Genomic DNA, 12,180 nt, shown 5'->3' on the forward strand with positions numbered 1-12,180 from the left:
GATTATTACAGTTGTTCCTCTTTTTCCCCCCATAACTCCCCTCCACTCGGTTCCCCCTGCCCTTACCACCCCCCTACTGTCCTCATCTATAGGTGTATGAGTTTTGTCCAGTCTCTTCCTGCACCCCAACACCCCCTCCCCCCCCCAAGAATTGTCAGTCCACTCCCTTTCTATGCCCCTGATTATATTATATTCACTAGTTTATTCTGTTCATCAGATTTTTTTATTCACTTGATTTTTAGATTCACTTGTTGATAGATATGTATTTGTTGTCACTTTGTTGTTCATAATTTTTTTTTTTTTAGGCTAGTCAAGTGAAGCAGTGGGAGTGGAGAAGGAACAAGGAAATCTATAACTGGCTGTGATCAATTAATTGTAGGCACCACTGCACTTGGACCAGCCTGTTGTTCATAATTTTTATCTTTAACTTTTTGTTCTTCTTCCTCTTCTTAAAGAATACCCTTCAGCATTTTATATAATACTGGTTTGGCAGTGATGAACTCCTTTAGCTTTTTCTTATCTGTGAAGCCCTTTATCTGACCTTCAATTCTAAATGATAGCTTTGCTGGGTAGAGTAATCTTGGTTGTAGGTTTTTGCTATTCATCACTTTGAATATTTCTTGCCACTCCCATCTGGTCTGCATAGTTTCTGTTGAGAAATCAGCTGACAATCATATGGGTGCTCCCTTATAGGTAACTAACTGTTTTTCTCTTGCTGCTTTTAATATTCTCTCCTTGTCTTTTGATTTTGGCATTTTAATTATGATGTGTCTTGGTGTGGTCCTCTTTGGATTCCTTTTGTTTGGGGTTCTCTGTGCTTCCTGGACTTGAAGGTCTATTTCTTTCACCAGGTAGGGGAAGTTTTCTGTCATTATTTCTTCAAATAGGTTTTCAGTATCTTGCTCTCTCTCTTCTTCTGGCACCCCTATCATTCGGATGTTGGTACGTTTTAAGTTGTCCCAGAGCCTCCTTGCACTATCTTCATATTTTTGGATTTCTTTTTCTTTTTGCTTTTCCAGTTGGGTGTTTTTTGCTCCTTCGTATTTCAAATCTTTGACTTGATTCTTGTGATCCTCTAGTCTGCTGTTGGATCTCTGTATATTATTCTTTATTTCAGTCAGTGTATGCTTAATTTCTAGTTGGTCCTTTTTCATATCCTTGAGGGTCTCACTATATTTCTCGGAGGTTTCTATAAGATTCTTGAGTAGCCTTATAACCGTAGTTTTGAACTCTTTATCCAGTAATTTGCTTTCCTCCATTTCTTTCATTTGTGACATGTTTCTTTGTCTCCACATTTTTTTAAATATATTTTATTGATTTTTTACAGAGAGGAAGGGAGACGGATAGAGAGTTAGAAACATCGATGAGAGAGAAACATCTATCAGCTGCCTCCTACACACACCCCACTGGGGATGTGCCCGCAACCAAGGTACATGCCCTTGACCGGAATCGAACCTGGGACCCCCCAATCCACAGGTCGATGCTCTATCCACTGAGCCAAACCGGTTAGGGCTGTCTCCACATTTTGACTGCTTCCCTGTTTTGATAGAGTGGCTTTGTGTGTGTGCTAGGTGTCCTATAGGGCCCAGTGGCTCAGCCTCCCTAATTACCTGGGTTGGACACTCTTGATGCACCCCTTTGTGGGCTGTGTGCACAGTCTTGTTGTAGTTAAGCCTTGATTGTTGTTGGTATCACTGGGAGGAATTGACCTCCAGGCCAATTGGCTGTGAGGACCAGTTGTGTCTACAATGAGAGAACTTCTGTGCTGGAGACACCCATATGGGGCAGGACTTGCTTCAGTGGGGCTTTGGCGCTCACTGAGTCTGCCCCCTGACTGTGTCTATTATGGATGTGAAGAGTTGTAATCTGGATGGTCTCACTTTGACCACTGGGTACACTGGCTCTTGGATCTCCTAGGAGGTGCAAAGTCAGCCATTGCCTGAGGTCACCCAGCAGGAGCTACAGAGAGATCTGCAGATTCCTCCTCTTTGTTTGGGCTTTGGAGGTGCCCAGATGAGCCCCAGCTGTGAAGCAATGCAAGCTGCTGTGGAGCCTTGAGTCTTCTTTTGGAATCTCTGGGGCTCTCTGACCCAGCTGCAGTTTGTTAGGTAATTTAAGATTGCGAAAGGCCAAGCCATTCATATGCAAAAGCCTCTGCACACAGCTTGGGTGTGGTTGTAAATTGAGTGGGGCGGGATCTCAGGGAATCACCAGGGTGGATCAAACAGCAATGGCTGCCCATCTGCCCTGCCCCGAAGAGGCCCCTGGGTCTCTGTGTCCCGAGGCACCATGCAGGAACAATGATCGCTGCAAGCACCTCTGAGAGAAAGCCTCCCTTGCATTCCAGCCCGATGTCAGACAGTCCAGTTGCTCTCTGTATGAGTCTGGGTCCCCAGAGTCTCTCCTGGAACTGGAGTTCAGAGCAGTCGGGAGCTTATATCTCCCTCCTGATTGAAAAAGACAACAGTGTACTCAGTTGCCAGCCCCTTCCGTGTGCGCCTCCGTACCTCCACACTTCCACACTTCCACACCTCCTACCGGACTCAATATGCTTTTCTCTTTTCTTCTAGTTGTAGAATTTCCACTCAGCCAGCCTTCCCATGGTCCTGGATGATATTTGTTTTGTCTTTTAGTTGTAGTTTGGATATGGTTGTGCGCGGCAGCAAGTTCAGGTGTTTACCTATGCCACCATCTTGGTTGTCCCCTCCTCAGCAATCTTAAGAAAGAACAAAGTTGGAGGGGTCACAATACCCAATATCAAACTATACTACAAGGCCATGTAATCAAAACAGCCTTGTACTGGCATGGAAACAGACATGTAGATCAATGGAACAGAACAGAAACCCCAGAAACCAACCCACATCTCTAAGGTCAATTAATATATGATAATTGGTGCTGGAAAAATTGGACAGGTACATGAAAAACGATGAAACTAAATCAACAAATTACACCATACACAAGAACAAACTCAAAATTGATAAAATGACTTAAATGTAAGTCACGAAACTATAAAAATCCTGGAAGAAAACACAGGCAGTAAAATCTCAGACATCTCACAGCATTACTTTTGTTGGTATATCTTCTAGGGCAAGGGAAACAAAGGAAAGATAAACAAATGGGACTACACTCAACTAAAAAGCTTCTGCACAGCAAAGGAAACCTTCTAGAAAATGAAAAGGGAACCCACCTTATGGGAGAACATATTTGCCAATGATACATCTGATAAGGGGTTAATTTCCAAACTATATAAAGAACGTATACAACTCCACACTAGGAAGACAAACAGCCCAATTAAAAATTTGGCAAAGGACCTGAGTAACACTTCTCTAAAGAGTACTAGTATATACAGATGCCAATAGACATATGAAAACATGCTCAAGGGGATTAATCATCATGGAAATGCAAATTAAAAGGACAATGAGGTATCACCTCCCATCTGCCAGAATGGCTACCATCAATAAATTAACAAACACCGAGTGTTGGTGAGGATGTGGAGAAAAGGGAACCCTAGTACACTGCTGATGGGAATGCAGACTGGTGCAGCCACTGTGGGGAACAGTACGGAGTTTCTTCAAAAATTAAAAATGAAACTCCCTTTTCACCCAGTGATCCTACATCTGGACATATATCCTAAGAATCCTGAAATGCCATTCAGAAAGAATATATGCACCCCTATGTTCATAGCAACATTATTTGCAATTGATAAGATCTTGAGACAGCCCAAGTGCCCACCCATAGATGAGTGGATAAAAAAGCTGTGGTACATTTACACCATGGGATATTACACAGCTGTAAAAAAGACGGAACTCTTACCTTTGCAACAGCACGGATGGATCTGGAGATAATTATGCTAAGTGAACTAAGCCAGTCACAGAGTGTCAAGTAACATATGATATGATATTAATATGTGGAATTTAATGACCAAAATATATTGGTGAACAAAATAGAGCCAGAGGCACTGATACATGGAACAGACTGACAAATGTCGGAGGGATGGGGGTAGCGGTACTGGATAAAAAAGGGTGAAGAGATTAGCCAAACATATATGCATAGCCCATGGACACAGACAACAGTCAAAGCATGTACACAAAAAGGTGTAAGACCAGGGCGGGGAGTGGGGGGAGGTAGTGGCTGGGTGGAGGTGGGAAATGGTGGGAGGTGGGGAGAATGGGGACATCTGTAATAGTGTCAACAATAAAAAAAAGAAAAGAAAACAAGTGTTGAAGATGTGGAGAAACTGGAATCCTCATATGCTGCTGATGTAAAATAGTGCAGATGCTTGGAAAACTGAAGGTTCCTAAAAATAATAGTGTATAACCCAGGAAGTTCACACCTAGGTACATACCTACGAGGATAGAAAACATACCCACACAAAGACTTGTCCATGAACATTCAGCACATTATTCATAACAACCAAAAAGTAGAAATAAACCAAATGCTTATCAACTCATGAGTAGGTAAACAAGACACATTATGTCCACAAAATAGCATTTAATTTGGCAATAAAATGAAGTACCAATACTTGCTATAGTATGGAAAACCCTCAAAACATTATGTACATGAAAAAAGTCAGTCACAAAAGACCACATATTGTACAGTTGCTTTTATGTGAAATTTCCAGAGTAGGCAAATCAGAGAGACAGAAAGTTGGTTAGTAGTTGCCGAGGGCAGGGCATTAGGCATGTGGAGGAGAACTGGAGTGAATGATTGCTAATGTGCATGCTGTTTCTTTTTGGGTGACAAAATGTTCTAAAATTAGATTGTTGTGGTGATGGTTGCACAACTGTGAGTATAATAAAATCCATTGAATTATACTCTTTACATTGGTGAATTATATGGTATGTGAATTATATCTTTAAAAAGCCATTGAAAGGAAAGGAGGGAGGGAAGTAGGAACTAGAGTTTTCACTCAAAGTAAATTATTTGAGGGACAGGAACAAAGTGCATGTATTCTCAGTACCAGAGAACACCACAGACAAATAGACCCTGATGTGTACAAATAAGAGAAAGAAAATTTATTAAATAAACAAGAGTAATTAAATAGAGTGTAGTAAAGGTATAAAAGTGTAAATGTGTTCCACTTTACACTAGAACACTTTATGTTGCTTTGGAAAACTAGTTTGGTCTACTGATGAATCTGGTTATCTTGTTCAAAATTGAGAGATCTGATATTGTACTTCTGAATCATCTTAGCATTTACTAAGCACCTACTTACATTTTCAGCATGGCAATAATGGAAAAACTTAAAAACTGGGTCTCTGTATTATATCTGATAAAAAAGCAAAAACACATGAAGTGGGGACCTAGCTACATACGCTGTCACCCATGCCACATGTATTTAAAGACTACTTGTCATGTACAAAGCACTCTTTTGAGTAGAAAAAGGCTGGGAATAAACATAAAAATGGGTAAAACTTCATATTCCTTCATTTCAAAACATTCCAAGTCTATTAGGAAATGAAAGCATGTACACAAATAGATGTTATACAAGGAATTATGTCATAAATGCCTATAAAGGAAAACATTTTAATGGAAAGTCAGAGAAGGGTAAAATAATCTGGGGTTGATGGGATTATAGAAAACACAGAAACTTCCTAGCTATTGACCTGACTCTCACCTTCTCTCTTAAAACAAAAACTTAATATTTATGCATTGAACTTTATCAAAAGTAAAAAAAAAATTCAAATAAATTCTACAAGGTTATAAAAACAATATTTTTGAGCCAGCCTCATTCCCACTGATGCATTTCCCCCTTCCAGAGACAACCAGTTTTATGTGATTGTTTTAGTATTCTTTTCTTGAAGTAAGATACTTATATCACTATGTCTTGCTTTTTCAGTTCTAGGCATTATCAATTGACTTCCCACTATGAAAGAAGAGAATTTACCTTTATTTCCTTCCCAGGCCTTTATGACACATTGCTTCTTTCCCATTCCTTCATCCTCTCCTTAATTAATTTTGTAATTTTGCTTAGATGTATATTCAGTGCTCACATTATTAAGACTCTGAAGCACTATTTATAATTGAGCCATCTGGTAAACCTTGATATCTTTCCCTCCCTGAACTGGTTTTTGTTTTCCCTATCTTGTTTTTCATTTGTTTGATCTCCTAACCCAGTGGTAGGCAAACCGCAGCTCGCGAGCCACATGCGGCTCTGTGGCCCCTTGAGTGTGGCTCTTCCACAAAATACCACGTGCGGGTGCACACATATAGTGCGATTGAAACTTCGTTGCCCATGCGCAGAAGTCGGTATTTGGCCTGGGCGAGTCTATTTTGAAGAAGTGGCATTAGAACACTCAAGAGGCCAAAGAGCCGCATGTGGCTCGCGAGCCACGGTTTGCCGACCACTGTCCTAACCCATACCTGCTGAGGACTACCAAAACTCTTCTCCAGCCAAGTTTTCCCTCTTGAGTCTCAAACCTATAGGTTTCTGTATTAGTTTCAGAAATAATAAAAACATCTACTGACTATCTACTCTATACCTGACATTGTACAGAGACTAAGTACTATATGTCTATTATCTCAGTTAATCCACATGATACTATTTTAAGTTGGGTTCCATTATATATATGTTCCTTTAACAGATGAGGAAAATAATGTAGAGAAAGCTTAAGTGCTAACTTGATCAAGTACACAGTTAGGAAGTATAAAGACATGATGTAAAGTCAAGCAGCGGGACTCTAGAGCCTATGGTCTTAACCACCTATACTGTATACTCATTCAGTGAATATATGTCAACTGGAAGCCATCATAAGTCTGGTATGGTCTGTACCATAAATAAGCAGTCTTTCATGGAGTTCACTGCCTAACAGGTATGACTCACAAACAAGACCATACAATAAGAATGCAATGAAGCACACAGGATAAGTTATAACAAATAGAAGAACATATAGAAATTAGACAAGAAATAAGAAGACATTAATTTTTAAAGAAACACAAAAATTTATTAAGCACATACTATGTGACAGACACTGTGCTAGGTGCTGATGATGCAATGTTTAGCCAAACAAGACTTTTCCAGGCTGGAAGGGAGACTGGGAGAGAGAAAAATGAGTGATCCAGGCAGAGGAAAGAGCATATGTAAAGGTCAAGAGATGCAAGAAAATAAACTATTCCAGGTATCAAATGCAACTCAGAATAAATATAATATATATTTGTAAAGTGGGTGGGGAGCAGTATGAGGCTGAAAGGATTAAAAAATAAAGAACCAAATCAGAGAGATGAAGGCAAATCCTATATAATAAAACCCTAATATACAAATCGACTAACGGAAGAACAACCGGTTGCTATGATGCACACTGACCACCAGGAGGCAGACACTCAATGTAGGAGCTGCCCCCTGGTGGTCAGTGTGCTCCCATAGGAGGAGCACCGCTCAGCCAGAAGCTGGGCTCATGGCTGGTGAGCGCAGCAGCCGTGGCGGGAGCCTCTCATGCTTCCACTGCAGGTAGGTGGTAAGGAGCGAGGGGTTCTGGACTGCGAGAGCCCTGGACTGTGAGAGGGATAGATGTCTGCCTGCCGGCTTAGGCCCAATCCCTGGGGGGGAGCAGGCCTAAGCTGGCAGACAGACATCCCCCGAGAGGTCCCGGACTGCAAGAGGGTGCAGGCAGGGCTGAGGGACCGCCCCCCCACCCCCAAAATGCACGATTTTCATGCACCAGGCCTCTAGTGTTAAAAAAAGAGTTTGGACTTTAGTCTAATGGCAAATTTGATACTCACAGGGTACGTGTGCAGAGAGAGAGATGTGATTGTATTAGTGTTTTAAAACTACTTCTTTGATTACAGTGTGGAGAATGAATTAGACCGAGAGAGTGAATAAGAGACTGTCACATCATTTTAGATTAAAATGTTACTATGGTCTGGATTAAAGTGAGAATAGAGAAAAGTAGATTATTTCAGAGATATTTAGGAGATACTATAATTGTTAGGAATTGGGGGAAATTTGTTCCTTCATTTTAGGGTTGGAAACATCTACAAGGCCCAAGAAATCATTTGGTCAGGACCTTCCAAGGCCTTAGGGGTGAGTTAATTAGATGTTTCACCAAATACAGCAGGCTAATTTTTAAGTTGATAATTTTGTATGGCCCGTGAATGATGTTATAAATACCTAAATGGCCCGTGGCAGAAAAAAGGTTCCCCACCCCTGCTTTACTTGTTCCATAGTATTGACAGAAAACCTAGAATGTACCAAGCATTGTGCTACACCCTAGGAGATACAATGGTGAAGACAGATATGATCCCTTACCCTGATGGATTTTATAGTAAAGAAGAAAAGACAGATATTAGACAAATAATTACACAAATAATCAATCACAACTGTGATAAGTCCTTCAAAGGAGAAATACTAGATACGTTTGCAAGAGAACCTGACCCAGTCAGACCAATGCTAGGAGTCAGAGAAATTTTGAGAAAGTGACTTTTTCATAAATTGTGGTAAAATAACAAAATTTAACATTTTATTAACTATTTGATATTGTACAGCTCAGTAGCACAATGCAGCACAACTATTCCCACTACCTAGTTCCAGGACTTATTCATCACTCAAATAGAAACCCTGTGCCCACTAAGCAGCGCCCCCCCCACCCCCCCCCCGCCCCATTGCCCCTGGCAACCACTAATCTGCATTGTCTCTATGGATTTGCCTATTTGAAGATTTCAAATGAATGGAATTACAAACTCTGTGGGTTTTGTGTCTGGATTCTTTCACAATGTGTTCAAGGGCTATCCATGTTGTACTTCATTCACGGTTATGACTGAATAATGTTCCATCGTAGAGATGTAACACATTGTGTTGACCCATCCATCAGTTGTTGGACATTTGGGTGGGTGGTCTCCAATTAAAGCTAATATGGACATTCCTGTACAAGTGTTGTTTGAGCACATTTTCAGTTCTTTTGGGTATATACCTAGTTGAATTGTTGGGTCATATGTTAACTCTATGTTTAATTTACTGAGGAACTGCCCAACTTTTCCACAGTGGCCGAACCATTTTATATTTCTACCAGCCATGTGTGAATTTCTCCACATCCTCATTGATACTTGTTATTGTCATATTTTCCATTCTAGCCATCTTACTATGTGAGGGGTTATGTTATAGCTTTGATCTCAATTGCCCTAATGACTAATGACATTGGGTGTCTTTTCATGTGCTTATTAACCATTAGTATATTCTCTTTGGAGAATGTCTACCCAAGTCCTTTGCTCATTTTTAAAATGAGTCATTTTTTATGGTTGGGTTATAAAAATTATATATTCTGAATACTACACCATTACCAGATATATGATTTGCAAATATCTTCTTCCATTATTTGGTTGTCCTTCATTCACTTTCTTTGTAGTGTCTTTTGATGCATAGGTTTTTAATTCTGATGAAGGCTAATTTATCTATCTTGGAAGTTGTCATTTAAGTCATATTTAAGAAACAATTATGAAATCCAAGGTCATGAAGATTTGCCTGTATGTTTTCTTTGAATAGCTTAATAGTTTTAGCACTTAAATGTAGGTATATATTTCATTTTGAGTTGATTTTTGTAAGTGGTGTGTGGTAAGGGTCCAGCTTCATTCTTTAGCATGTGGTTTTCCAATTGTCCCAGCACCCCCAGTGAATGAATGGTCTAGGCACCCTTCTTGAAATCAATTGACCATAGAAGTATGGGTTTATTTCAGGACTCTCAATCTATTCCATTGATCCTTGTTTATCCTTGCGTTAGTATTACACTATTTTGGTAACTGTAGCTTAGCAGTAAGTTTTTGAAATTGGGAAATGTGGGTCTTCCAACCTTATTCTTCTGTTTCATGACTGAGCTATTCTGGGTTTCTTGAAATTTCATATGAATGTTAGTATTGGGTTTTCCATTTCTGTGGGGGAAAAAAAGATGGACTCCATTGGGATTTCAAAAAGAATTCTATTTAATCTGAAGATGGCTTGGGGGAATATTGCCATCTTAACAATATTTGGCTCCCAGTCCATGAACACAAGATGTCTTTCCATTATTTAGGTCTTATTTAATTTCTTCAATATGTAGGAGGAAGTGACATTTAGGTTGACTAAATTGTTCAGTGAGAAGGGGAGTGACTTCTAATGGCATTTGGGCTAAGGATTCAGGCATCTGACATAGTGTCTATGTGGGAAACAAGGGTAGAGACTGCAAGAGGACACATTGTTGAATTTAGTTTAGATGTATTGAGACTTAGTGCCTGTGAGATATTTAACTCAGTGGGTTAACAATTCTCTTTCAAAACACCCTTTCTTCAGCAAGAATGGATGTTTTGGATTAAACATGGCATTTCAAAGTCGAGAGCTTTTTTCAGATTTCTTTGTTATCAAGTTTGGTATAATTTTTGTATTGTGCATTTTATTGCATCAGGTGATCTCAACCTTATCAATAGGCTAATATATATTTATATCATGTGACATGACTCTGATTTAAAATAATGAATGTCCTTAAATATAACTATAAGAAAAAATATTTTCTTTGAGTTTTAACATAGAATACAGTTGAGGTTTCCCTACCTTTGGATAATATTGGCCCCTTTATACTTACCAAATAATTTTCCTTTTAAATATTCTGTAATTAATGGCACAAGTCAAGTACAGTATACTTTTAATCAAGTATAGAAATATTTGTTTACATACTTCATTCTTATTTATCTCATGCCCTTTTCCCGACATACTGCCCTCCACATACAACATGTAAAGTACATGTGACAGGTGACACCCAGCTTCTTGTCAGGTCATCTAGGAGGTGGACAGATTAAAATTAATGTTGTAATGACATAGTGCTTAGGTCATTGCATCACCTAGCAAAGTTAATTTGGCATATTTATTAATACATTATTTAATATTAGCACCAAAAACTTTTTTTACCAATAACTCTTTGTGTATTATTGTCTAAAATGTTTAAAAAAGGACATCATATTTTAAATTATTCAATTTTTAAACCAATCTGTAATGAGAGTCTTGAACTAGATGAATAAAACTCAAGGTTTTTAAAAATCAAACTAAAGTAAATATGTAGCATGGCCTTATGGTAAAATATCACAGTGTTAATGATTAAACAAGACCTAAATCAGGGCCCTATTCTACGTTACTGTAGTCATACTGAATAGTTACTGTATACAATGAGAAACTGTCTACATACTATGAATACTATTAATGATATAATTTTTTAAATAAATGGCAAGAATACAAATAGCTAATATCAGTAAAATGCAGTAGTGTTCAGGCTCTTAATTCAAAATGAACGGAGAGAAAAGGTAAGAGATTTAGGCAATTTTAGTGGAAATAAGGAAAGGTCACTGGATTTATTACTCTAAATAACAAACACCTGCCACAGGCAAAAAATAAAAAATAAATAAAATGGCAATTAAGTTGATTGCAGTACTTTAATGTTTTTAAAGAAAACTTATTAAAAATACAGATTTTAAAAATCTTACATTCTTGACAGATATAGCATCACCTGCCTTTCTAAAAATAGTATGGGTAGACACAATTGCAGAAATGTATGTTAATCAGTGGTACAATATTATGGATTTAAGATCCTGACACACTCCTACTATCTGCTGCTTTGAAGTCAGATTATGGCCTGGAATTTGCATGCGGCTGGGTCCAACGTGGCATATTGGGACCCAAGCCAGTACCAGCAAACTGTGCCTGTTTTGGCAGAACTTCTCCAGCCAAGAAAGGATAATAACAAAGAAAAATAACCATCCAATTATATGAGGTACCAAGAAAGGAAAGGAAATCAGTTTTGTAAAAAACACTTTTCCCTCTTTTTATAAGATTCTTTATTTACTCCGGATAGTTAACATAACAGTGTTCAATAGTGAAGTAAGTGGATTTTACACTCACTATTACTGTATGGGTAGAAAGAGCCACATGCATTTTTGTTTTTGTAAGTCATCTCTGATCACTGCAATATGGCACATGAGAACAGAAATTCAGAGGCACAAAGTTAATATATACATTTAACATTGTCAAGGATTCAAAAGATAAATGCAATCATATAGCAAAAAAATCAGTTTGACATTTTGACCTTTCCCAAGGATGTGAAGAATCTTTTCGCATGTCAGAAATCTCTATAGCAAAGATTCCTATGAGAGAGAAAAAAAATTTATGCAGATTAACATTTTTAATTCCACGATTTCACCATGTACAAAATTAAATTCTAACATTACTTT

At 38.6% G+C, this 12,180-nt stretch overlaps 1 protein-coding gene across 1 annotated transcript in view; it reads right to left on the bottom strand.

Moving 5' to 3' along the window:
- Positions 1–11,770: 11,770 nt before the first annotated feature.
- Positions 11,771–12,180, bottom strand: part of LOC114228060 (testis-specific gene 10 protein) — a 125,567-nt gene continuing 125,157 nt past the window's right edge. Inside the window, exon 19 of the mRNA XM_054728460.1 lies at positions 11,771–12,093. Coding sequence (XP_054584435.1) covers positions 12,069–12,093 — 25 coding nt within the window. The 3' untranslated portion in view covers positions 11,771–12,068. The remainder of the gene's footprint in view (positions 12,094–12,180) is intronic.

The sequence above is a fragment of the Eptesicus fuscus genome, chromosome 16, assembly GCF_027574615.1.
Source record: "Eptesicus fuscus isolate TK198812 chromosome 16, DD_ASM_mEF_20220401, whole genome shotgun sequence".
In the NCBI taxonomy this organism is placed as follows: domain Eukaryota; kingdom Metazoa; phylum Chordata; class Mammalia; order Chiroptera; family Vespertilionidae; genus Eptesicus; species Eptesicus fuscus.